Source organism: Lacerta agilis, chromosome 5, assembly GCF_009819535.1.
Source record: "Lacerta agilis isolate rLacAgi1 chromosome 5, rLacAgi1.pri, whole genome shotgun sequence".
Taxonomy (NCBI): domain Eukaryota; kingdom Metazoa; phylum Chordata; class Lepidosauria; order Squamata; family Lacertidae; genus Lacerta; species Lacerta agilis.
Genome location: NC_046316.1, coordinates 32,083,267 through 32,108,474, shown reverse-complemented (window position 1 = coordinate 32,108,474; position 25,208 = coordinate 32,083,267). Strand labels below are relative to the sequence as shown.

General features: G+C 40.7%; 3 protein-coding genes across 3 annotated transcripts; all 3 read right to left on the bottom strand.

Moving 5' to 3' along the window:
• Positions 1–1,438: 1,438 nt before the first annotated feature.
• LOC117046791 (lipase member M-like) lies at positions 1,439–10,855 on the bottom strand. The gene is made up of 9 exons (XM_033149196.1): positions 10,754–10,855; positions 8,671–8,788; positions 7,518–7,716; positions 5,823–5,932; positions 4,871–5,007; positions 4,509–4,655; positions 3,854–3,925; positions 2,369–2,434; positions 1,439–1,672 (listed from the first exon to the last, which is right to left on the bottom strand). Exons 1-9 carry the CDS (start codon positions 10,853–10,855, stop codon positions 1,439–1,441), a joined length of 1,185 nt encoding a protein of 394 aa, XP_033005087.1.
• A 2,708-nt stretch (positions 10,856–13,563) lies between these two features.
• Positions 13,564–16,662, bottom strand: LOC117046793 (putative lysosomal acid lipase/cholesteryl ester hydrolase). The gene is made up of 5 exons (XM_033149199.1): positions 16,546–16,662; positions 15,395–15,541; positions 14,488–14,559; positions 14,173–14,238; positions 13,564–13,835 (listed from the first exon to the last, which is right to left on the bottom strand). Exons 1-5 carry the CDS (start codon positions 16,651–16,653, stop codon positions 13,608–13,610), a joined length of 621 nt encoding a protein of 206 aa, XP_033005090.1. The 5' UTR covers positions 16,654–16,662; the 3' UTR covers positions 13,564–13,607.
• A 1,307-nt stretch (positions 16,663–17,969) lies between these two features.
• On the bottom strand, positions 17,970–22,851 carry LOC117046258 (lipase member M-like). Its single transcript, XM_033148057.1, has 4 exons — positions 22,792–22,851; positions 19,547–19,640; positions 19,083–19,281; positions 17,970–18,159 (listed from the first exon to the last, which is right to left on the bottom strand). The coding sequence occupies exons 1-4, from the start codon at positions 22,849–22,851 to the stop codon at positions 17,970–17,972; spliced, it is 543 nt and encodes a 180-aa protein (XP_033003948.1).
• Between the last annotated feature and the right edge of the window lie 2,357 nt (positions 22,852–25,208).

Below are 25,208 nucleotides of genomic sequence, written 5' to 3'. Positions count from 1 at the left end.
AGAAGAGTTTGGATTTGATATCCCACTTTTCACTACCCAAAGGAGTCTCAAAGCGGCTAACATTCTCCTTTCCCTTCCTCCCCCACAACAAACACTCTGTGGGGTGAGTGGGGCTGAGAGACTTCAAAGAAGTGTGACTAGTCCAAGTTCACCCAGCAGCTGCATGTGGAGGAGTGGAGACACGAACCCGGTTCCCGAGTGAACCACCTTGAGATCTTGTTATGAAGGGGTGGTATATAAATCTAATTAATAATAATAATAATTTACAAAAATGAAACTAACATTAAAATGGTCAATAAAAGACAGAGTTAATAACTGGAAATAAAAAATTCAAAAAAACCACTCTAAGCTAAAAACATAGAGTAGAGAAAGTTGTCTATGTGGTAAGAATTCACTTCTGCAACACCTTGTTGTTACCCAGGTGAGGAACAACCACCTTTTGAATAAACCATAGAACCAAGGAAACTATGTTCCAGCTCAGCATCCAAATTTAGGGACCCAGCGTTTATTTCAGCTGTCCCATGTTACCATTACAACCTCACCTTCAGTGAGGAAAGAGAATCATGAAATCCTCTTCCTGGGTCTCGGATAGCTTCAAGGATTGCTGATTTACACTCTGCTGCAGAGACTGTCTGCAGGCAATGGCATCCACCTGCCTTGCCCCACCCTCCAGTCCCAGGAGCCTTTACCAGACCATGACTCTGAGAACAGCAGAAGCAGCTGGGAGGAGAGTTCGGGGATAGTTAAAAATATAATTTTATAAGCCATGTGTACTTGTTTCTTAATTTAATCCTTTTACATTGTTTTGTATGATTTGTGTTATTTTCTATATTGTGATAACACTGTTATTTTTTTACCAATTATAGATGAGTAATTCTTTATTGTAATACGTGTAAACTGTTTAATTATTACTTGCTGGTGTTTAATTCTAGTGTTTATTATTGGATTCTAATGTATTGCGTGCACAGGTGGAGTCCCCCAAACCCCAGGCAACCCCCGAGCGGAATAATGACACAAGACAACGTGCTATGGGATTAAAATTGGCAGGTGGGTTGTCCCATCCAACTGCACAAAATCCCTTACATAGGTTTTTCTCAAGTGTGCTTGGGAACCACACCCATAGTGTGTTGTCAGCCCCATGTCTGGCACTATGGGAAGGTCAGAGCTCAGGGATGGGAAAGGGCTTGTTTCCCCCTTCTGGCCACTTGATGGGGATGGAAGAAAAAAGGCAGCAGTAAAGAGGAGTCCTGCTTGCTGCCACCACTGGCAAAACACTGCTTTGTTTTGCTTTTGGATGGAGACCTTGTGCTGCTTGTGAGCTGAAAACACAGGATCCTACACTTTGTCGACATATTCTTATGTAACTATATCAGCTTTTTTAAGAAGAAGTTTCAACTTTAATATGGAATATAGGAAACATATACTTTAAATTTAGAATTTATTTGAACTTCTGCATCAATTTAAGCACACCAGGGTATAGCTGCTTTGGAGCATCGAGACCAAAGATATAATCCAGATGCTGCCAATCAGGGATATTCTTGTAGAAAACTAAATGAGGGATTCGAGGGATTAATAGTTGAATATCCTTTTCGTCTTCCAAAATGTCCTGTCCTCCACTCCATAAAGCTGTTGGCACTTCCATGCATTCTATTTTATAAAATGGAGGTGTGGTCTGTGGGTGAAAAATAAAACAGAAATAGGTTTCAGTGATGGCGCTGACATATTTTCTTACCTTTCTGACATTTCCTCATTCAGAACCTTCAGTGTTCTGGGATATATGACATCAGAAAAACTATTATTTTTCCATTTATCCATTTCCTCCTCTTTAGTACTTGAATGCTTTCCCAGGGCCACTAATACATAGCAAAACCTCCTGTGTTAAAATGTTAGTTACATGAAGTAAATTTATGCATATTTAATCATGTGAAAACATGTTACAATATTAAAAATTAAAGAACTGATTACTCAAAAAGAAATATGATGTGGTTTGGTTATTTTTAAGAAATCAAAAGAAAACAAGCAAAGGTCAGAATGGAATGCGTATTTGTTATTTGTCTGTTTGCTCCCATAGAAAGATCTGGTTGTGCTATAGACCTCTGCATCCACTACTGAACTTCTGCCAACCAGCACACTCTCAAAATCTGTGCCAAGGATTGAGGGAGCCCCCCATAATTATAGATTGAGGGGGTCTATAATTATGCAAGTGGAACTCTGTGTGCACAGTGTTGGCTACATCCCATCATTTCAGCATATTCTGTGTGCTTCTTTGATGTTCTCTCAGTCTTTTAGAGTTCCTGAAGGAAGTGTGCAAGAATTCAAACATTACAGCATTTTTTTAACGTGGAATTAAACCCATACTTCTCCTTACCATATTGTATACAACTTTGTTCCTGCATCCATAGTCAAAAAATCTAAATTTATGTGTCCTAGTGATCTAGAAGAATGACAAGAGTTATGCAAAGTTTGAAAATCTTAATTCTAAAACATAGTCATGTGCAAATTCAAAATCTGGTGATGTAAATAGCTAGAATTCCTCCTCATGCAATATTCATGAAACCTCTTGCTAAAATAGTGGACCCCCTAGAAAACAATATAAATATATTTAATTTATTTAAGAAATGTATATATAACATTTTATATCACTAAATATGCATGATCCCTAAGTGGTTTACATAGGATAGAGATAGATAGATAGATAGATAGATAGATAGATAGATAGATCACAAACTAAAACAATAAAACATTTAACATATATCAACAAAAGCCAAACTATTGTTTGTAACTATTGTTTCCACCAGAAAAGTGGCATGTGGATCGCATTCCAGAGGATTAGTATCACTTCCTAGATGTCACAAATTGCCATTCCATTGATCATGGTATAGTTGGTAGGCCTCTGCTGGAAATCTTAGCAATCATTTGAAGGCATATAAAGGTATCCTAGTCCCAAATTATCTAGGGCCTGTGCTGATCTTTAAATATTGGTGTGATATATGTATAACTAAGGACTCCACTGGTTAACCTTGCATACCCTCCAACATTCCTCAGATAAAAATAAAGATATTTCGCACTCTCCCCCAACCCTCCTCGATGTCCCATTTTTGTGGCCCTTCCTCGCCACTGCAGAGCATTTCCTACCAGGAGAAAGATGAGTGCCAGAACTGCACCAATGGAATGCAGTACACATGCCCTCTACTGCGCAGGAAAAATCCCTTCATTCTAATTTTATTTTATTCTTTGGTATATTCACAAAAAGAAAAATATACACTAAAATATAAGCTTTCAAAAGGGGCAAGATGTAGATTGGGGGGGGGGCTTTTTATAAAATAAGCAAATAGAGACTCCTTGTGCTATGCTCCAAACCCCCTTTCCTTGTGCTATGCTCCAAACCCCCTTTCCTCCAACCCAGGGTAGCCCTGCCCTCTGCCTGCCCCTCAGTGCAGGCACTTCACACAAGGCTGGGCGCCACAGTGGCAGCCCCTCTTCCTCTTCGCTGCTCTCTAGCAGCTGCTATCAACTGCCCATGGTAGGAGGCTGGCTGTAGCAACCGTGGAGAGACATCGGGGTGCTCCCTCTCAGCCGCAGCCACTGCCACTCAGTACAACCACTTGTTCATCCACCTCCCCAGGTTCGGTGGTGGCAGCACTGGTGAGGGAATGAGGGACATTCCATGATCAAATCTGAAGCTGGAATAGCTTTTGTAATGGGACTATCCCTGGAAAATTGGGACATTTGGAAGGTATGCCCTGTCCACTTGATTATTAATAAACACCTACTCTAAATGGCACATTCAGTAAAATACCAGGCTTTGGACTAAGGCTTTGGCACTGCTCTGAAGACAGTTATCAAAATCTACCTGGCCCCAGTGGTCCACTGCTTTGACAGAAGAAAAATCAGGAAAGATTCCAAGATACACGTCTGCTCGACTCTGGAAAAACAAGGTAAGATGTCCTGCCTTAAGTTACATGCTGTGTGAGAGCAGCAAACACATTCCACAGTCTCTCTTATTGTCCCCCCCCCCTTCCAATGAAGCTTTTGTGTAGCAACCTCCCCCTGGGTTTCTCATTCCAAATTCTCTTCCTTGACTGGTTAGGGGCAACACTGCAACATGAACCAGCACAATACCGATGCTTAATATGATACCCATATGCTTTACATTCTGAACTCATAAATAACCTCTTTCATAGCTTATTTTACGTTGCAGAGCACCATCCTATAAATATTCAATAGCAACTTCCAACATACAGAGAAATCTCATCTAAATGGAGGGCGGTCCACAACTTGGGGTACACTATAGAGAAGGCTCACCCAACGGGCCACAATAATCAGCAGAACTGCAAGCCTGACCTCCCCTGCAGACCTCAGGACCCAGGCTCTTTATTAGACTTCAATATTCAAAATATAACATGAAAACAATTGTGTAGTGTGCACTGGGCTGCTATAATGCATTCATGTGTAGAAGCTCATTTCTCTTTTTCCTTTGTCAAAAGATATAAAGAGAAAGCACCTACCACATTTAAGTTTTTCTCATTAAATCCTACCCCAAGGGAAAGGAACCGGAGGCACCATTTGTCTATAACTGGGTAGCTGCATATCTTGGCTGTGAGGGCTTTCAATTCCTTGCTAAGAAGACAGTATTCTTTACTGCCCCATATAAGCTGAAATACAAAAATGTGCAAATAATTTCAAATCTGAATAGAAGCATGTCTTTATCACAGTCATACCACAAAAATGGATGAGTGTTTGGAGATCTGTTCTTTCATCCAGCTCACTTACAGTACAAATTGGATAAAGGAGAATCACCCAACATTCAAAACTGTTCAGCAAAATGATATTGAGTCCACTGTAATTAAATCATATATGAAATACTTACTCTTCTGAGTCCTTCGGGAATTATGAAAAGTTTATAGAAAATCCCTTTGCCATTTACCAATGTGTAGCCAGGAGCAAATGACAGATAGAGACTGATTTTCGGAGCAAGCTGAGGAATGATGGAAAAGGTAATAAAATCTGGGGGGAAACCCAAAGAATTCCATAAATGGGAACAGTAAATATTTGGGACAGTGCATTGGGGTGGGGAACAATACTTGCATTGTTCTTGTGCCCCTATGAATCCTTAACAGTGCACCCCTTTCCTGGCTACTCAGAAGTCCTACAGAATGCAATGGGGCTCACACTAGGGATTAACCAATTGGTCAATTTCAGATTCTCTCCTCCCTCTTCCTAATTTTTTCAGTCCAAAATTTAGTTTTCCACACTTCCACATCAGTTTGTGATTCTGTTTCACTAATAGATGCTTTTAATGAGCAGAGCTTGTCCTTGTGAAAATTTGTCAGCATTTTGGTATGCAATTCTAATGTACACATTTTTGTATGCAGTTCTGGTGGGTGGTCATGTTTTTGGAAGCAATTTTCTCTGGGGGCAGAATGTGGTTGGTTTAACTCTGCTGATGGATGGAGAAGAAGGCAATTGTTAGCCATTCTGGGATTTTAGGGTGTCCCTACAGAGCAGAGGGAAAGGAGGGGTTATCAGCAGTTCTCTCCCTCCCTATTCCACGAATAGATGCTTTTAATCAGCAGAGCAACCCTAATTGGCTTTCGCATTTATCACTTTCTAGTGAGTAAGTGGCTCTTTATGCTGTCCCTCAGTTGCCAACTTTTTGCAAGAAAACATACATGCAGGATTCAACAACAGAATGGTTCAGCTTAGTTTCAGTGGATGAGTCTTCCTAGAGACCCAGTACTGCATATTCACCTTCTACTCCCAACTTAAATAATGAAGGATAAAAGGATGAATTAAGTTTCAATAAATTGATCATAACTTACCTAGTGTCCCACCTTGGGTATGGCCAATATAATATAATTTTTCTTGCTTAGTTTTCTTTAGGATGAAGTTGATAGTTGCTGGAATATCGTATATTGCTATTTCATGAAAACTAAAATACAGACAATACAAAACACAGTTGGCATTTTGCCCACCTACACTTAGATACAGAAACAGAAGATCCTGGAAGAACCTCTTTCTCGCTTAGACAAACAACTGCCACAGTGTAAACCAAGGATGGGAAAACCTGTGGACCTTCCAATGTTGCTGGACTCAAACACCCATAGGTCTCAGACAGCACAGGTCAGGAGTGATGGGAGTTGTAGTCCAGCTATATCTGGAAAGCCACAAGTTCACTACCCCGGCTTAAAAGGAGAGAGTGAACTGGTTCTTATGTAAACCCAGACAGTTTTGTGGCACTTAACTTAGGTCACTGCAAATCTGAGGGAAAGTAGGAAATGACCACTCCCCACATCAAATGGGTGGCGTTTTTTGCGTGGTCGTGCGCAGCCCCCCCCCCATCCTACACGGCTCCCTAATATACAACCTGGCTTTGCCCCCTCCCACGCTGGATACCTGGAGGTTCCCGCCTAACCTCAGACAGTTAACCAATCCTGGTGGGGCGGGGGGTGTTGCCAGGGGAGTTGGCCAGGTAGGGTGGGACTCCCCCCTGCCCACACAATGGAGGGTGGAACTTACCTGGGAGTCCTCAGTTGGCTCCAGAACTTCTCCCACCCTGCCCTCCCTCAGTGCGGCTTACTCTTAAGTGACTGGGGTTATATGTATAATAACATACAGATATCATATGCATATACACACCAGATTTCCTAAAGTAACCAGTGCATAAACACATACAACAATACATGCAACTTAGGTATTAATATTTATAAAATTATGCATAGAAAAACTGTACCACTCATGGGGATTGGCTCTTTTATATGTATTGTGTATACAATTATATTGCATGTAATTCTGTAACAGGGGAGTAGTCTAGAAATTGCTACGGGGTTAACAGTACAGTCATACCTCTAGATACGATCGCTATGGGTTGCGTTTGTCACAGGATACGAATGTGCCAAACCCAGAAGTACCAGAATGGGTTACTTCCGGGTTCGGCAGTTTGTGCATGTGCAGAAGTTCTGAATGGTGCTTTACACATGCGCAGAAGCACTGAATTGCATCACGCACATGCGCAGACGCGGCGCTTCAGGTTGCGTGATGCTCATGTTGCGAACAGGACTCCGGAACGGATCCCATTCACAACCAGAGGGACCCCTGTATAAAGTTATACAGAACCATACATATTGCTACAAGACCTCAAATGGAACATCTTCTACCATACTTTAAAGCAGTGTTTTTCAACCTTTTTTGGGCAAGGGCACACTTGTTTTATGAAAAAAATCACGAGGCACACCACCATTAGAAAATGTTAAAAAATTTAACTCTGTGCCTATATTGACTATATATAAAGTAATTCTCTTGAATAGGAATCAAATAAACACAATTTTTCCCACGGCACACCAGGCAACATCTCGCGGCACACTAGTGTGCCACGGAACAGTGGTTGAAAAACACTGCTTTAAAGCTCTGTCCAAGAGTGAAGCACTTTTCCTACAACATAAGATTGCTATAGCTATATGTCAACAACAGCACCCAGGAAAAGCGTCCTTATTGTCCAAAACATCCTTTTAGCATACCTGAAATTCCAAAATTCTTCTTGGTCAATTGACAAGGTCTTGTGCCTTCTAGACCAGCTGCTCCCTCTAGTATTTATTATCCAAACATCATAGCCAGCATCTGCAAGGAAGAATCCCAGGCTATTGTTGGGAAGATTGGCAATCCAGCACCTGCCTTCAGCAAGCAAGCCATGTACTAGTAAAACAACGGGTTTAGGCCCTGGAAAAGAAAGCAAAGAAATATAATCTGGGGGTGACCTCTCTGCCTTATACTGAAGAATCAAAACTGCCCACTGTGATGCTCTGTAGTGATGACTCCAGCTGGACAAATCTGAACTTCCAGAGTTACTGAACAAATGTCACTTTTTCTAGGCCAGACATGGTTACTTGTTCCTGTAATTCTTTTGCAACTCTTCTTACCACCTAACATTTCACAGATAAAAATAGGGATATTCTTATGGTACTCCTCATACACCAAGGACCACTGCCTCCCCCCCCCACCCACATACACACAACCTGGCCCTGTGCCCCACATACCACATTATATACTGCTGCTGATGTCTTTCAGAGATTACTCAGCTATAGCCTGACTTCAGAATCAAGATATGTTAGTAAATATTTGTTTTTATCTTAAGCATGTCTAAATGAATGAATGTTTATAGCCCGATCCCATGCACATCCACTCAGAAAGTAAATATCACATAATATTTAAACAGGAAACATCTCATTTCTCTTTCATTCCAGGATAAGTACATGTGGCTAAAATCAATCTTAAACTGGGATAGCCAACCTGGTGCTCTCTAGATGTTGTGGCTTCCATCTCCCATGGGTCCAAGTCAGTAGAGCCAATGGTCAGAGATGATGGGAGTTGTAATCCACAGCAGAGTGTGATTTTTATTACCCCGTTTTATACAACATGACAAAGGAATGAGCATTATTGATCCAGAAGGCCATACAATAAAATAAATGAAACAGTTTTTAACAAGGTAAGGTTTGAGAAGACAAGAATTCTCCCTAGTGAACAGGGACAGTTTAGCTTATTTATTTCTTAATTATACTAATTCGTTGGGGCCTCCCCCCCCCCCCAAAAAAAAAATGAAATTCAAACAACTTACAATAAAAAGTTAAGGTATTATATGAATCCAAATGCACAGCTGTTACATTCCAAAATTACCTGTCTTGCCAGAACAGTGCATTCCACAAGGAATTCTATTTGCTTGCAAGTAATAGCCATCCTCCGTCAGAATTTCATGCTCTTCACTGGGGTATCCCCAATGTTGAATGACTTCATTCTGCAGATTGGGAGGAAAAGAAATCATTACCCCATCCCACACCCCAAGGCATATAAGCATAGCCAAGATAAATAATTCCACGAGCCAGCCCCTAAGCCACAGGCACCCTTCACATGTTGGTGGGTGGACTACAACTTGCATAATCTTTGCCCAGGGACCATGCTGGTTGAGGTTGTTGAGTCCTCCATCTGCAGAGCCAACAGGTTTCCCAACCCGGCTTTTAGCTTTCTTTAAAAAAAAAAAAACCCCTAAAAATGAACAAATTTTAAAACAAAAGAAAGCACTTTCTAATTTGATTCAAGAACTTAATTTTGAGAACTGTGCTATCTTCATTGAACTAGAAAGTGCCAGGTTCAAATCTCACCTTAATCACAGATCACTAGGTAGTTTTAGGTAATCTCTCAGCATCAGGTTTTTGCACCAGCAGTTAGCAGGTAGTAATACTAACACACCTCATAGGATTATAGTAAGGGTTGTTTATTGAAATAATGAAAAGGCATGTTTAAAAGACTTTGAAGATTCAAAAGCACTGAAGGGCTAACAGAGAAGAGGAAAGGAAATGTTCTCTGCTGCCACAGAGGGCAGAATTAGATCTGCAGGTTTCAGTTGTTGCTGTTGTTTTCAATTTAGTACCCATCCTTCACCATCAGGTCTCAAGATGGCTTACAATATTCAAGAACAAGGCAATTACCTAGAAGGGGAGTGGCATCTCCTTTGTTGGTGGTCTTTAAGCAGAGGATGGGCTATAGCTCTGGATTTGTTGCATCAAGAAGGGGGTTTGGATTAGGTTGGATTATCTCAATGGTTCCTTCCAACTCTATGATGCTATGGTTCTATCTAATTTAGGGTTGACATATTTCAAATTCAGGGTACAGACAAAATCCCAGACATCTACTATTAAATTAAAAAAAAAAATCCCAGGTGTCAGTTTAAACCCTAACTTAATTGCTAGGTATTGCCAACAGTCTCAACAGTACTATTTTTCTGGAAAGAGGTGCTGGAATCACCATGAATGGCAATGGTGCCCACTTGAGTTCCAGTGAGTTCCTGCTGGAAACAAGCTCAACATTTCCAGATTCTAGACTTGTTTCCTTCCGTATGAGTGTACTTCAGGAGTTCAGCAGAGCAGGGGTTAGCTTTGGCAAAATTCAGAGAGGTGTTCATGGGGACACTTTCATGTATTCAATGAATATAGGAGCAGAAATACACTAGCGGTCTTCCTCCACCATCACCCTGGTAGCCCCACATTCAGCAATACAAGAGGGAAAGTGTAGAAACAGTAAGCACAAAAAGATCAAAGCTAAAGCCCAGTTCACACATTAGAGCTGTCAAAGAGGCTTGTTTTGATTCAATTCCATGGTACCCTCCATTTTTTAATTTTTATTTTGAACTACAACCCCCATCATCTCTGATCATTAGTCATGCTGGCTAGAACTGATGGGACTTGGAATCCATTTTAGCTGTCTTTGTCATAACAGCATCAATCAACATTTGGCCAATATTTTTGTGTTCAGCGACCCGGCATGCTGATCACTGCTGGTTTTCTCCATGCTGAGGCAAAAGTCAAAGAAGAACAATTTTGTGCTACTTTATGGCAAATTGCTTAATCTGTGTGGTAAACCAGCACACAGGAATGCATAAAATGTATGCCAAGCTTTTAATAATGGATTGATGTTTGCCTTCAGGTGTGCTCTGGTCCATGGGGTCACGAAGAGTCAGACACGACTGAATGACTGAACAACAAAAAATAATGTCCTGTAAACATAGGCAGGCTCAAAGTCAACATTTACATTCAGCTAGGCCCTCTGAACTTTCCACAGGGCATAAATTAGCCTGACTCAGTCATTCACCTAACCAGAAAAGACGGCTTGTGTCAAACACTTGCAAATGAACCATCAGTTTCTTTGGGATAACCCACACAGGATCTGAAATTCTGCAGGAAATGTATCTGAATAAGCAACTTACGATAGTCATAAATTCTTGAGGATTCAAGTGTCTTCCACTTATAATTTCTTCCGCAGCGGAAGCCTCTCGGATTAAGCAGGTCACTACCAAAACGAGCCACATTGTAGGCCTGGGTAAAGCAATACCAGTAGTTTCAAAGAATCCAATGATACTTAATCCAGTTATCATATTTGCACTTCATAATCGGACATTCATTCAGGTACTCCACTTGTGGGACTTCATCTGTTCCCTAAAAATATTTCTAGAGGATCCTATCATTTTGCAGAATGTAACATACAACAACACAGGCATAAATAATTCTTTTAATGATTGCATTGTATTGCTTTTCAATGTTTTTTATGTGGCTGTCCATTGCCCTTACATTGTGTGAGAGGCCGGTATAGAAATGCTTTTTATAGATTACTTAATTTTATTTCTAGAAATACAAAACTGCATGAGATTTTCCCTATATTCTTTTCTGGAAGCCCAAACAATGCACTGAAATGTAATTCCAGTTGCTTTCTTTGAGTCAGTCTTTTTTTTAAAAAAATAATAATGCATGTAGTTCTTTGTACTCAGAAGTAAACCCTACTGGGTTCAATGGGACTTACAGGTGAGTACAGGTTAGCAAGCAAAGAGCTACAATGCTACATACACTTACCAAGAAGCAAGCTCCACTGAACTCAAGGGGGCTTACTTCTATGTAGAGACATGCATAGCATTCCACTGTAAATCTCACAGTGTGAAGTGTTTTAATCCTTCAAATTTCAATGGGACTTAAACATGTAAGTATGACATTCTATTCATTCATTGAGATTCAACATCACAAAAACTGAACCTTATGATAATTAATAATCAGTTATATTTTCATTAAGAGAACAGCCTAAAATGGTAAGATAACCAATATATCACCATAATTAAATTAAGAAGATCCGTCTTTTAAAATAAAAATATCCCTTTGCTTACCTGTCCTTGGTACTCAGATGGAGCTGGGACCTTGAATAAATGTTGCAAAAGATCTAGAATGTAACAAACTGCAAGGAAGCAAGTCAATGTAGCAGTGCAGCATTTAATTATACAACAGGTGTGGTGGCATTAAAAATGATGAGGTGAAAGCAGGGCCTATTCATTAGACCAGATTTGCCTGGAACATAATAGCTGACTAAAGAGGCACAGCAAATCCATTTGAATTTCTGGATGCTATGTTGTGACTTAAGGACTTAAGAGGTAAATTAGTCTTCTGTCAGGAGTCCAGGTTCCCAGCTTGATAACACAGTAAGTGTAGGTAATTAAAAAGGAGGATTTATTGCAAAAACAATCAGATAGCTCCAGATGGCTCTAACGCAGCCGCCAGCATTATCACTCAAGATGACCCTTCTGAAGACTCTTTCCGGTGTCTACAAAATATACTGAACCATCACCCTTTGCTTCTCTTGTTTTGCTTCCTATTTTAGCAGCCCTCCCATTCGTCAGCTCTTCGGACTTATTGGGTTTGCTCCAGCCTCTTCCTGTTCTGACAGACTGTCTCCTTGCCTGTTCATGCCTATTTGATCTTTCGGAGAGCTTTGGCTGTATTCCAGCCCACTCTTATTCGTTCCCGAATGCTGGTTGCATTCCCATGTCCATGGGAGTTGCACTGGGCACTGTCCGCTGTGTGGATCTTCTACAAACAAGCCCCTCACCTAGCTTACGTTCAAAGTACCTCCAATGTAAATGAATGGAGGAAAATGTTGGTGCTGCTATTTTTGCTTAGTTTTTTTTATGAGTGTTGTGAATTTTTGAAACGAACCACTTGGGGTCAACACTGCCCTGGATATAACTCCACATTGTCCCCAAATGAGGAAGATGTGCTCCCTAATCTCAGACACAGCAGAGGTTAATTATGATTAGTCTAGTACAGGCATCCCCAAACTCGGCCCTCCAGCTGTTTTGGGACTACAACTCCCATCATCCCTAGATAACATGACCAGTGGTCAGGGATGATGGGAGCTGAGTTTGGGGGTGCCTTGTCTAGTATGATGTACTCTACACAAGTAGAGATTATCACTGCACATTTTCAGGACTGAAGCATGCTTTGCATATGTGTTCTGATGTGCTCCGCTTCAAATGAAACCATCATTTTTTCATGTATTGGTTGGAAAACCTGTTCCTTTACTTTAGAAAATAGAAATGTTTTGGATAATAAAAAGTTAAATTGATTTTTTTGAGACAGGAAAACTGCATTCAGCAGGAAGCAAGTGTTCTTCACATTTCAAAAGTTTTTGGTGTTTGTTTACTTTTTGGCAATGGATCTGTAAGTGTGATCGATGCATGAATTCAAAAAGCTTCACATCTCCATTTTGGCAGAAACAGAACACAATGTACCCATTGCATTTTTATGTACACAAATGCAACTTAATTTTGACTATGTACTTGAATTTACCGACAAAGCGATAAATCTCAGTGACTCATTGTAAATGTCTAACTAGACATTTGTAAATGTCTAACCATTATAGCTTATTTGTTTTATCACATACATGTGGCACATATATTTGTCACATTATTATATATTTAAATCAAGCACTAGTTTGATTTAAATATATAAATAAATAAAATCTCCTTGCTGATCTTACATTAATACCTAGTGGTGCTCATACCTGGGCCTGGGTCTAAAAAAACTAATTTTCATTTGAGTCCTTTTTGGAGCTGATTTTCATTGGGATCCTTTCTGGCTACCTTGGAGAAAGGCTCTCTAGGAGGTTCGCAAGCAAGGCTAATTTAATAATCAAAATGAGGTGACATATATTTAAACTTTATTTCTGAAGATTTTGGGGATCTCAGAAAACCCCCTTGATTTCACTATTAATAGAGCAACAATAACCAAACAGTTTCCCAGCTACTTCTCCATCAGGTCAAGTATTTTTGGGTACATCAGCTGAAAAGCATTGAGGCCCCAAATGAAATCCCAGTGGTTCCACTTAGGAAACTCTGTGTCATGAATGAGATGAGTAATTCGAGGCCGCAATTCTGCAATTTCCTTGGGCTGCGAAACCCAGTCCTGTCCTCCACTCCACATCGCTGTTGGGATGGTGATCTTTTCTATTCTGTACAAGGGAGGAGTCGTCTAGGAAGAAACAGATAGTTTGAATGTCACCTAGAAACATGCACACATCTGCAGCTTAAAAAAAATAATCTGTGGAACAGCACGCAACAAACTTTCACCAAAGTAAACCGAGTGATTTTAAATTGGGTTCTTTTATTGTATTACCAATAAATTGTGAAAATCAGAAGTAATTTGAGGGAACTGTGGACTGCTACTTGAACAAGGAGGGTGTTGTGTGGATGATGCACAAAACATGGACACAAGGGATGGATCCAACCCAATTTAAACTGCCCCTTTGTACAAACCCTCACTTTTCATTCCCTTTGCAGGCAACACAAAAAACCCAGCAAATTCCTACCTGGTTGTATATATCTATGTTCTTTGAGCCATAGTCAAAATATCTGAATTGACCTGCCTTAGCTGTCTAGAAAACGAAAGAGAACAATAGATAGGTGAGTATACAGCCCTCCAACGAAAGAGAACAGCAAGCAAAGCTAACCCAAGAGGAAGATGTTAGGAGAGGGCACATATGTGTCTAGTCATTTTGCACTGGAAACTCACCAACAGTATATTCTGGCTCCCTTCTATTCAAACAATATCTAAGTTGTTATAAGGAAGGCAACATTCAACAAAGAGAGAACGAGAGAGACAAGGGAGATCTTAGTATCTCTACCTGGCCCCAGTGGATCATATTTTTCACAGAGGTATAATCTGGAAATCGTGATACATATACATCAGTCCGACTCTGTAAGGGAATGGTAAATTTAGAAGTCATTTCACTTAACAAAAACTCTTTGTACTGGACTGTTGGCAGAGGCCAAAAGCAGATACATGTTATTACATGTGTTTCTGAAGTGCAAAACTGATGCTGAGGAAACCTTGACATGCAGTTCATAGCAACTGGGACATCATGGATGTGTGAACCAGCTGGCTGCCCAAACTCCACAGTTCTAGGATTTTGTGATTCAGATACCTGTGAACAACCCTTCAAATGAACAGCCCTTATGTGCCACAAGGAGTTGGCTCATGGCTATCTGGCCTATTTCCCCACCCAGGACACACCTGCTCTCTGTGCCCACCACCACCCACCTGCCCATTCAGTGACTGTGAAAAGAGGCCAAGTGCACATAGTGACCTACATGTCTAGAGCTCCCTGACGTTATATGGAGTCTTGATTCGGCCAGGGTCTCCCCCATCCTTGCTTGTGGGCCTGCAGAGCCCCTTCTTACATTTGACAAGTCCCATCTGCCCCTCACTTCCCTCTTCAGCACGTGCAGAAACTGCCTTCTTGAGCATTGGACCCAAGACTGGTCTTGTCCACTCAGTCTGCCACAGCCTGTCTACGCATGCAGGGGGAATCTCTAACTCACCAAGGGTTTGAGACCCATTGCTTACCCTCACCTGGTTTAGCTGGCCAGGTGAAAGCTGACTGCTGGGTGGGGTGGGCCGATGGTGGACAAACTACCCCAGAAGGAGCATGGCGTGTCCCCCAACAGAGGTACTACCTCTCCTTTAACACCCCATACACCCCAGTCATAAATATGATAAATAAATAAATATCAAACACTGAAGAGACATACCGCATTTAGATTTTTTTCATTGAATCCACTGGCAAGAAAAAGAGCTTGTTTGCAGAGCTCATCTACCAGGCGGCAGCTGCACTTTCGGGCCAGAAGGGCTCTCAGTTTTGGACTCAGCAGACAAAATTCCTTTGTGCCAAATATAGCCTGCAAAAAGCCAGAGATTCTTCATAATCCCAATCTCTCAAAAGCATTTCTTAAATGGGGCAGTTTAAATGTCCCTGTAGCTGGTTCATAATAAGGGGGGGGGGGGTTGTTGTTGCTGATTTGTAAAAAGGTTTTACCGTAATCGCCAAATATAAAAATTGCAAAGTTTTCGCATTACAAAACAAGGGGGAAAATGATGAATCTATTGGATTAATATAATTTATAAGTTATTTGTTAAAAGGTAGAAATATTATACGTATCTTCCAAATGATTGGTTGCACTGGTTTTTTTTGGGGGGGGGTTGTGTGGGGTTTCTTTGAAAAATCCATGGAGCAGTTAAATAAGGATAAAGTCAAAACTATGACTCTTTATAGGTTTTAACTTCAGAAAGGTTAGGTGCAAGTTGATTTGACTGATTGATTTGGTTTGTGTTGTGTGGGTTGGCTCTGCTAATATATCCATGAAGCTCAAACCTTGCCATTGATTGTCTTGCACATCACGGTAAACTGCAGTGACACTAATGTTGTGACAGAAGCTCAATGGCACCAGACCACACAGTAGACCAGACACTCCTGCCATTTCCACAAATCTATTAATTCTCCTCCAGGCTTTCCCATTTTATATCCTTATAAGGTGAACCAAAACATCTTGCCTGGTCTTCTGGTCTTCCTGAGTCTTCTTAATTTGGACTCTATATATCTAGTCTCAAGAGGGTACTTTTTAAAAAATTGTTTATCCTTCGTGTTTTCTTTTCTGTCATTTGATAGCCATGGTAACATTTTAGTCAAAAACAAATTGCAAGTATGTCTGAAAATTTAAGGGTGTTGGAATCTAAATCATTAATTTCTCCTACTCCACCCCACCCCCAAACACCCCATGGTTTTTTTCAGCTAATTTACTACAAAAAAACTGGTCTTGAGCCATAAAATTAGACATTTCCCATTATGTCAAAATGTCAAGTAGAGCTTACGAAAACTGAGAAAAGATAATGATTGCACACATACCTTCACCAGTGCTGCTGGCAAGCGTATGATTTGTAGTGGGATGCTGACAGTGTACTGCAATGTATAGGAAGGGGCCAAGGCAAAAAACATCTTAATTTTTTCAGCCATTTGAGGTAAAATAGAAAATGCCACAAGAGCTAGAGAGGAGGGGGAAATGGAGATTCAGTTTAGCATCCCATAGTTTTGAATCTAAGTAATGCAGCTGTCAGGTCTGTGTTAGGGTCGCTCACGAGTCATCAGGCAAGAGTCTCAACTGTCTTGTAACAGTTTATTGGTGCAGACTGTTTACAGTGCAGAGAACGTGAAAACATGACCGTCCTGGTCACTTGCAGAATCCGGGCGTGCCGGTTTCCGGTTGCGACCCCAACATAAGAATTTCGGCACCCCAAAGTGCCGCCTCCCCAATCTCCTCTTGACCCCTCCGTGCAACTGGGGTGACAGAAGTGGCGTGCTCCCCTCAGAGCGAAACTCATGAGGCGTGCTGGGGCTCTCAGCAGCATCTCCAAGCCCTTGTCTCGCCTGGCTGTTTCCAGCCTGCCCCTCCCCACTGGAGGAGATGCCGCTCTTCCCACTTGAGGAAGTCTCACTACTGAGGAGGTGTCTGGGCTCTCAGTACATCGACAAGACCTCCCTGACAGCAGCATTTATAGGCAGACTCTTACTTTAAAACTTAATTGAGCAAAATTAACATTCATTTCATGTGGCGCAATTGTTTTTCAAAATGGAAGAGTTAGACTACATGCAATATACACAGCTACTTTATAGGAAAGAGCCCAGGATGGAATTGGAACCCCACTAAATGACATAATTCCCACCATTGCAACAAAATGACATAGGCTTTATGTCAGATGAATATATGCATGTTTGAAGCCTAAGTGCTTTGCGATGGGGCAGAGTTAGAAAGCCCTCTATCCTATATATCAATTTCATTTACTCTCAGATTCTCATTTTTCCAATCTTAAATTCAGTTCTCCTCATTTCTACATCAATTAGAAATATTTTTTTTAAGCAAGCCCGCATGGAAGGCTCTCTCAATGTAACCATGCCCCTGAAACCTCACACTTCCCAATTATGTAGAAAATGTTCCCCACACATACACTTTCAGGCTCTATAAAAGGCTTATGCAAGAGATCAGGAACACACAATCCAACTCCCCCTTTCGTGCATTCAAATAAATATCCAAAGAGTACTGTGCTTCTTATAAAGACAGCAAACCTATCACAGGTTCTTGGATAACTAAAACTTCAGTAGATATCTGGTGCCATCTACAGTAGATACCTGGTGCCATCAAAAAATGATGTGGTTTTTGTGCCTTTATCTGCATTCTGCATATGACCAAGAACTAGTTCAACATTAGACCATCCCATGCCAAACTGGCCCCTGGCTTAACTTCCTCTGTATTTCCAGGATCTGAGCTGTAGCAATCAAATTTGCATACATAGCCAATTGTAGAAAAGACTGTCCAATTCTATAGAGTGCATGCCAAGGTTTATAGTTATCATACCCACAGTGCATCCTTGAGAATGGCAGACATAATAGATGTTCTTCTGTCCAGTTTTCTGCAGAATGAAGTCTACCATGGCAGGAAGGTCATAGGTGCCCATCTCATGAAAACTGAAAACCACAAAACAAAGTAAATGAGAATTAAGTGTCATATAGAGGAGGGAGAAAGGTTGTTTTCTGCAGCTCCAGAGAAGTGGACACGGGGCAATGGATTCAAACTACAAGAAAGAAGATTCCACCTAAACATTAGGAAGAACTTCCTGACAGTAAGAGCTGTTCAACAGTGGAATTTGCTGCCAAGGAGTGTGGTGGAGTCTCCTTCTTTGGAGGTCTTTAAGCGGAGGCTTGACAGACACCTGTCAGGAATGCTTTGATGGTGTTTCCTGCTTGGCATGGGGTTGGACTGGATGGCCCTTGTGGTCTCTTCCAACTCTATGATTCTATGATTCTATGATTCTAAGTGCACTCATAATCTTTGGTTACAAGCACAAACTCTTTCTCTAGAAAGCACTACTAAGTATATTTAAGGAACAAAAGGGAAGATTAAGCAGACTTTACCGTCAAATACCTAAAATTAGGCGATAAGATGATGAGAAAGAGATACTTACTAGGGCCAGCTGTGCCCAGGCTGCATTACAACAAATTAACACTAAAAGCATGAGCACATTTACTAAGAAGAAGGTTTCCTTTTACAGAATCACAGCAAAGTCAGATGGTAAAACTTTTACTGGACCATAAATCAGACTGCCAATGAAGGGATTGCAGTGAAATCATTTCATGGATGTGTCCATAAATTTTATGGTCTGGATAAGTACTAAAATCCATTTGGCACACATATAGTATTATTTTAATTGGCTGAATATAGCTCAACATTAGCCTTCATCAAGTCTATTCTATGCATAATAAGCTAGGCAAGGGTGAGCATGCTTTGAACTACAAAATAATATTGAATGCCAAATTCCAGTCACTCAACTGAAAAAGAAGAAATCTAATTGAATGGTGAATTCCAGTGATTACACACCAAATGAACTTACCTAAAATCCCAGAATGCTTCTTCTTCTATTGAAAGGTTTTGGTGTCTTCTAGACCAGGAGTTTCCTCTGTTGTTTCCAATCCAAACATCATATCCAGCATCTGCTAGTATGAAGCCCAGGCTCTGATGCGGCAGATTTGTGACCCAGACGCTGCCTTCCATGGTCAAACAGTGCAACAGCAGTACAGATGATTTGGAGCCTGAAAGTAAAAAAAGACATTGATTGATTGGCTGGTTGGTTGGTTGGTTGGTTGATTGATTGATTGATTGACTGACTGACTGACTGATTAGTACCTCCAAAACACAACACAAGATACACAATTAAAACTTAATCTAACATGAAGCAGTAGGCTTGGGTCTAAATGTTGGGTTTGGATGCAAGGAAGATAGGTTCTAGTTCCTGTTCAGTTGGGAAGCTAAAGTCTCAATATTACATTACATTGGGTCTCATGAGCTTTTCTGTACCTCCTGGAATCCTGTTCAGGCTCAAGTAATAGCCATCCTTTGTAAGAACCTCATACTCTTCTGAAGGATATCCCCAGTACTGGATTATCTGACTCTGTAAGGATAGAAAGCCACATGTTAGACCATTTTCTTCACCAGTAGAGGTTTAAAAGTAATAGCTGGAAGCTGGAAGTTTTCACCTAAAGGCTCATTTCTAAGCATTAAGCATGAATCCTTCCTGACATGATCAGAATGGCCCAGGAGAGCCGTGTACAAGACTGAATATTTATATTTGTATCTCTTTGGATATTTGGGGAAGAATGAGCCAATACCTCCAAAGTGTATCAGCAACCCCTTGGGAGAAAAGGCAGCACAAAGAAAGGTGGAAACAAAAAGATCCCTGGAAAGTACGAAGGGGAGACCACACAGAGGATGCAAAAACAAAAGCAACTTTAATACAGTTTATTTGAGGAGGAAAACATGCAACTGTTTGCTGCTTGTCAATAGAATAGAAACTAAAAGCACAGTCCTTGAGAAATGACTTAGATAGTTCCCAATACCGCAAGCCAAGAGGACCAATACACCACAGTAATATTCCAATATATGGTTTTTTTTTTCCACTCCTTAGGGGTGGTTCATTTTAAATTGGTTTACAAGACAATGGAGATGCTCCAGTGCAAGAATAGCCAGTGAGATGCACTCCAGTTGTTGCTTGACTCCAACTCCCATCAGTCCCAGCCAACATGGATAATGGGAGTTGTAGTCTAACATGATTTGGAGAGCACAACATTGACTCCCTGTTTGAGTGCTTTCTGGACCAATCCTTTCACATAGAGGAGGATAGCTATGCCAGAGCCACATACCCAGTGCCAGAGCTACACACCCATTGCCAGCAGATAGCATTAAACTTACAGAAGCTTTGCCAGCACCATGAAGTAATTATAACTGGGCTTATTTTGCTGTGTTCAGACATGCCTCAGGCTGCCACCCATCTTGGAACACAGCTTGAGCTCTGGCATGTTCTCAGTCTTCAACTTTTCTAAGTTGAAGAGTTGGCAAGTTTCCAATCTGAGGGACTAGTGTTTACGATGTGGACAAATTGTATTGCAAATTACACTGACATGCTTTTATGAACAGAACATGTGCATAAGGTTACATAACGAGCTGTTGTCACCAAGAAAGAACAATTATTCTCAGACAAGTTGGGTTTCATCATACAGGTGCTCCTTTATAATACATAATTTAACTGAAACTTTTTGAAGTCTCCCAGTTTTGTACCTCAGACAAGCAGTCACATGAGGTGCTGAGTGCACCAAGAAAAAATCAAATCAACTGCCCTTAATTAAAGTTGCATAAATAGGGGGAGGATTGGTATCTAATTCACACATATTATTTTTTCATGGTATCTCAAAGGAGATTAACTACCAAGGCAGCTTAAGAAGTGAATGTTCCCATGTATGGGTCATGTGAAGCAACTGAGACATACCCCAAATTCTCCAAGTGTCCCTATTTTCCAGGGACGGTCCCAGACTTACAGAAGCTGTACTAGTTTCTCATTTGATCCCAGAATGTCCCACTTTCCCTTAGGATGTCCCTGTTTTCATTGGAGAAATATTGGAGGGTATGGAGTTATGCAAACCCCGAGTCATATGAAGGCAGCCCTGTATAGGAAAGTTTTAAAAAGTTTAATGTTTTATTATTATTTTATATGTTGGAAGCTGCCCATAGTGGCTGGGGCAACCCAATCAGATGTGTCGGGTATTCTTCTTATTCTTATTCTTATTACTGTATTACATAGGATGTCCCTATTTTCATTGGATAAATGCTGGACATTCCCAGGACATCCCCATAATTACGGAAGCTATTCTCGTTTCTGATTAGATCCCTGAATTTTCCCCTTCCACTGCCACCACCAAACTCGGTGAGGAGGGTGAGCCAGCATTTGTAGCCAGCGCTGGCACTTGCAGTGGTGCCGTGCTCTTGTGCGAGTCAGCTGGTTCCCATGACAGTGAGGCACCAAAGGACATGTGTGGCAGCTGACTTGAGAGAGAGCACGGCATCAATGCAAGTGCCAGCACCACCTCATGCTCCTCGCAGAGTGTGGGGCTCCCAAAGACAATCACCCCAGTTTTTATCAGCGGAATGTAGGAGGGTGTGCTGTGGTAAAAGGGTACTCAACCATTGTGAAGGGGCTTGTATGAATAAACAGAAAATAGTCTTTTTTTTCTTATTGGCCCATTGAAAACATTCCAAGAAACAAGGACACCTTTATCAACACATTTGTACATCTCACCCTCAGAATCTACTAATAGGAAGGACCATCATGGGCAGCATTTAGCATTCATAGTGTTATGTTTTCTCATGAATAATTTTATAACAAAATGCATTCAGAAGTATGCAGAGAGCAAGTCTCAGAATTTGGAGGAAGAATGCCTTTGGAATAATAATAATAATAATTTATTATTTATAGCCCCACCCATCTGGCTGGGTTTTCCCAACCACTCTGGGCGGCTCCCAACAGAATATTTAAAACATGATAAAACATCAAACATTTAAAACTTCCCTAAACAGGGCCGCCTTCAGATGCCTTCTAAAAGTCAGATAATTGTTTATTTCCTTGACATCTGATGGGAGGGCGTTCCACGGGGGGGGGGGGGCACTACCAAGAAGGCACTCTGCCAGGTTCCGTGTAACCTCTCTTCTTGCAGTGAGGGCCTTGGAGGTAGACCTCAGTGTCCGGGCTTGACAATTGCCCTGGAGCATTCTCTTTTGTGAAGCAGCTGATATAGGTTCGCTCTCCGAAACAAGTAATCAATGGCAATAATTCCCCAAGCATGCATGAGTTTCTTAAATAAGCCCAACACAGCCCCAATTTCTATGCTTGATGGCCCTGCAATTCCAGCACCGTGCTGGTAGCACTCAGTTACAAGCTGGGCCTTCCAGAGGAGTTCCTGACAGTTTATGTGTTTTCTTCCATTTGAAAAAGATGGGAGAGGCAACTGTGCCCTTTTCTCATCAAAATCACTCAGGAATCAATCTCCATAGCAGAGGGGAAGGGCTCGCAGAGCTTTTTTCTACACTCTTGGTCAAATGCATGACTGAGGGTTAAGTCTCTAAGATAGTGCTTCTGGCTGCAATTCTACACACACTCCTAAGTCTAGCTGGACAGGGTGGTGCTCACTGTGCAAGAAATAGGGATAAGATTACACTGGGAGAACTCGGCTCACAATATTCATTCAATATTCAACTTACAATATTCAACTTACAATATTCATAAACTGTTCAGGATTCAAGTCTTCTGAGCTCACTGCTCCATGTACTGCCATCATGATAAGCAGTGGCCACATCCTTGAGAACCTGCAAAACAACTGGATATTTTAGATAATATAGGGGAAAGATTTACTGCGCTTACTTATTTAAGAGGGTTTTTATACAGCTCAGTCATCAAAACCGCAAAGCAGTTTACAAAAACCAATAAAAAATATCTATTAAAACCCTGTTAAAATCAGATATTAAAAACAAGTTGACCTTTCGGAATTTCAAAAAACAAAAATGTAATAAAATAAAATTACATGTTACAATGCATGTTTGGGTAGTGGTGCTTAAATAAAGGGTTGTTTTTTTTAACAGGCACTGAAAACAGCAGAGCAGACTTGCTTGCCTAATATCTATGGGTATGTCATCACACATCATCTCTCACAGGGGCATTTCCAGCCCCATTTCAGAGCATGTGGCACCTAGATCCTGTTTAAAAAGAAAAAATAAGTCAGAATGCTTCTTAATGCCAGAAGCTTTCAGCACAGTCAGAGGCAGTGTGCTTCTGAATACCTAAGGAAGGGGAAAGAGAGGAGGGAAGAGGGTTTTTTATCTAAATAATAATAATCACTTGTGCCATTCAAAACTGGAGAGAACAGAGTTAATACCAGTGTTGTGTGTAACTTGCATGGACCGTTTGTAGTACTGAAAGAGTACCTGAGTGTAGAGCAAACCTAGTTGACTATGACAACTTTACCTTGCAAACATGCATTGACTTTTGAAATCCTGAACATTTCATTTTTGTGGCAGTTTTAAGATAAGCCGTGATAGTAGAAGCTTACATATGTTCAACATTCGTAGGCAGAAAACACTTCTTTGCTGCTTCTAAATAATACGCCACTTTAGTGTCAGTAGTTTTTGTTAACATAAAGTGTTTGCAGGGCTCCCACCCCACCCCCATACCCAATAAAAATGTCCATATATTGGGTCAGTTTATGCAGTCAATAAAATCAAGAGCTACAAAGTTTCTTAGATCATACCGGTTTAGGCTATGGGTGCAGAGAGGGGAGTGTATAATTAAATCTCTCTGTGTCTGTCTGTCTGTCTGTCTGTCTGTCTCTCTCTCTCTCTCTCTCTCTCTCTCTCTCTCTCTCTCTCATGCACACAGATCTAGCCATGTTAAAAAATAAAATAAAACTTGTGCAGAAGCATGCTGACTGACTCCTTGTGCCTGAAATACTAAGGAGTTTTTTGAGTAAGCATTTGGCAAAAAGAAAAGGGGGGGGGGAGGAAGAGTACAAAATTGAGGAACTCCAGTATGTCATGCCTTTGTAATACTGGCGATAACAGGGTCCTCATTTCCAAAACCAATCTTGCTTGTTGCCACTTTACCTTTTCTTAAGAACCAGTAAAATCTCTCAGTTTTGCTATAAATCCGAATTTTTAAAAGTCTCCTTTAAAAAAGAAGATATTGAACACACAATACTACTTTGAGGGTTGAAGAAAGGGAAATATTTTCAAATCTATATGCCAAAGTTAATATTCTGAAAATATATCTCACATTGCATATTAGCATTTAATCTTTATGTTCTCCTCCTTCAGCATTCAGAAAAACCTTTATACATATATTATTGGCTTTCTGTGTTGGTTTCATAGGAAGGGCAGCTTCTGTTTAACAAAAAATGAGTTCCCAAAAGTTAAACAAGAAAAACAGGCAGGTTGAAATGCAGTAAGATGGCTTTCCGAGGGTTTGGAGGATAAAGGTTTCTTTGGTTTTTTAAGCAGATTTAATAAAATCACACCAACCAGATTCCTTAGCAGCACCTTATCCAATAACTGTTTGAATAAGCCAGTATGAATGTCATCAAAAGCTTTGCAAATCGGAATTAGTATTGTTAAGAACATAATTGTCACTTTCTGTACTTTGATTCCCCTCTGACCCTGCTTTTATATAATCACATACAGAAAGCATGCATATATGTACCTGCAATAATAATTATTATTTATTCCCAGCCACTCAGGACAACATTTCATGCATCTCATGAAGAAGATTTTTGTCTGTGAAAGTCTATGTTTGTTAAGTCTTTAAGGCACTACAGGACTGTTTGTTGTTTAAATATGGACTCTGATAGTTTTAGACCTCAAAAGAAGCCCTGGAATTAGATTCCATACATCTAGCATTTTTAAAAATCCAACGCAGAACTCACATGAACGATCCTTTCCTTCCTTCCACTGTTCTCATTTCACACACACCTGCCCAAATAGAAGAGCAGGTGTTGATGCGCCTTCAGGTGAGCGTTTCTGATGAATGCAAAAGGAAACCTGAAAGTTTCCTTCATAAATACCTCAAGTCATCCAGCTGTGCTCATTTACTGGGTGCAACATCTTTCTTTTTCATTATGTGTACAGCTTCTGGTGTGTGTGTTGT

What these genes read in the sequence shown, in the direction of transcription:
- LOC117046791 (XM_033149196.1), bottom strand. Translation starts at nt 10,855, where the DNA reads ATGTGGCTCGTTTTGGTAGTGACCTGCTTAATCCGAGAGGCTTCCGCT. An exon ending in TACCCAAGGTGGGACACTAG is followed by an intron (nt 5,008 to 5,822) that starts GTAAGTTATGAT and finishes GTTTCCCCCCAG; the next exon opens with ATTTTATTACCTTTTCCATC. An exon ending in TTCCCGAAGGACTCAGAAGA is followed by an intron (nt 4,656 to 4,870) that starts GTAAGTATTTCA and finishes TTTGTATTTCAG; the next exon opens with CTTATATGGGGCAGTAAAGA.
- LOC117046793 (XM_033149199.1), bottom strand. Translation starts at nt 16,653, where the DNA reads ATGGCTGAAAAAATTAAGATGTTTTTTGCCTTGGCCCCTTCCTATACA. An exon ending in TGCCAGCAGCACTGGTGAAG is followed by an intron (nt 15,542 to 16,545) that starts GTATGTGTGCAA and finishes GGCTTTTTGCAG; the next exon opens with GCTATATTTGGCACAAAGGA. An exon ending in ACATAGATATATACAACCAG is followed by an intron (nt 13,836 to 14,172) that starts GTAGGAATTTGC and finishes GTTTCTTCCTAG; the next exon opens with ACGACTCCTCCCTTGTACAG.
- LOC117046258 (XM_033148057.1), bottom strand. Translation starts at nt 22,851, where the DNA reads ATGGCAGTACATGGAGCAGTGAGCTCAGAAGACTTGAATCCTGAACAG. An exon ending in CCTGAACAGGATTCCAGGAG is followed by an intron (nt 19,282 to 19,546) that starts GTACAGAAAAGC and finishes TTTTACTTTCAG; the next exon opens with GCTCCAAATCATCTGTACTG. An exon ending in GAAGCATTCTGGGATTTTAG is followed by an intron (nt 18,160 to 19,082) that starts GTAAGTTCATTT and finishes TGTGGTTTTCAG; the next exon opens with TTTTCATGAGATGGGCACCT.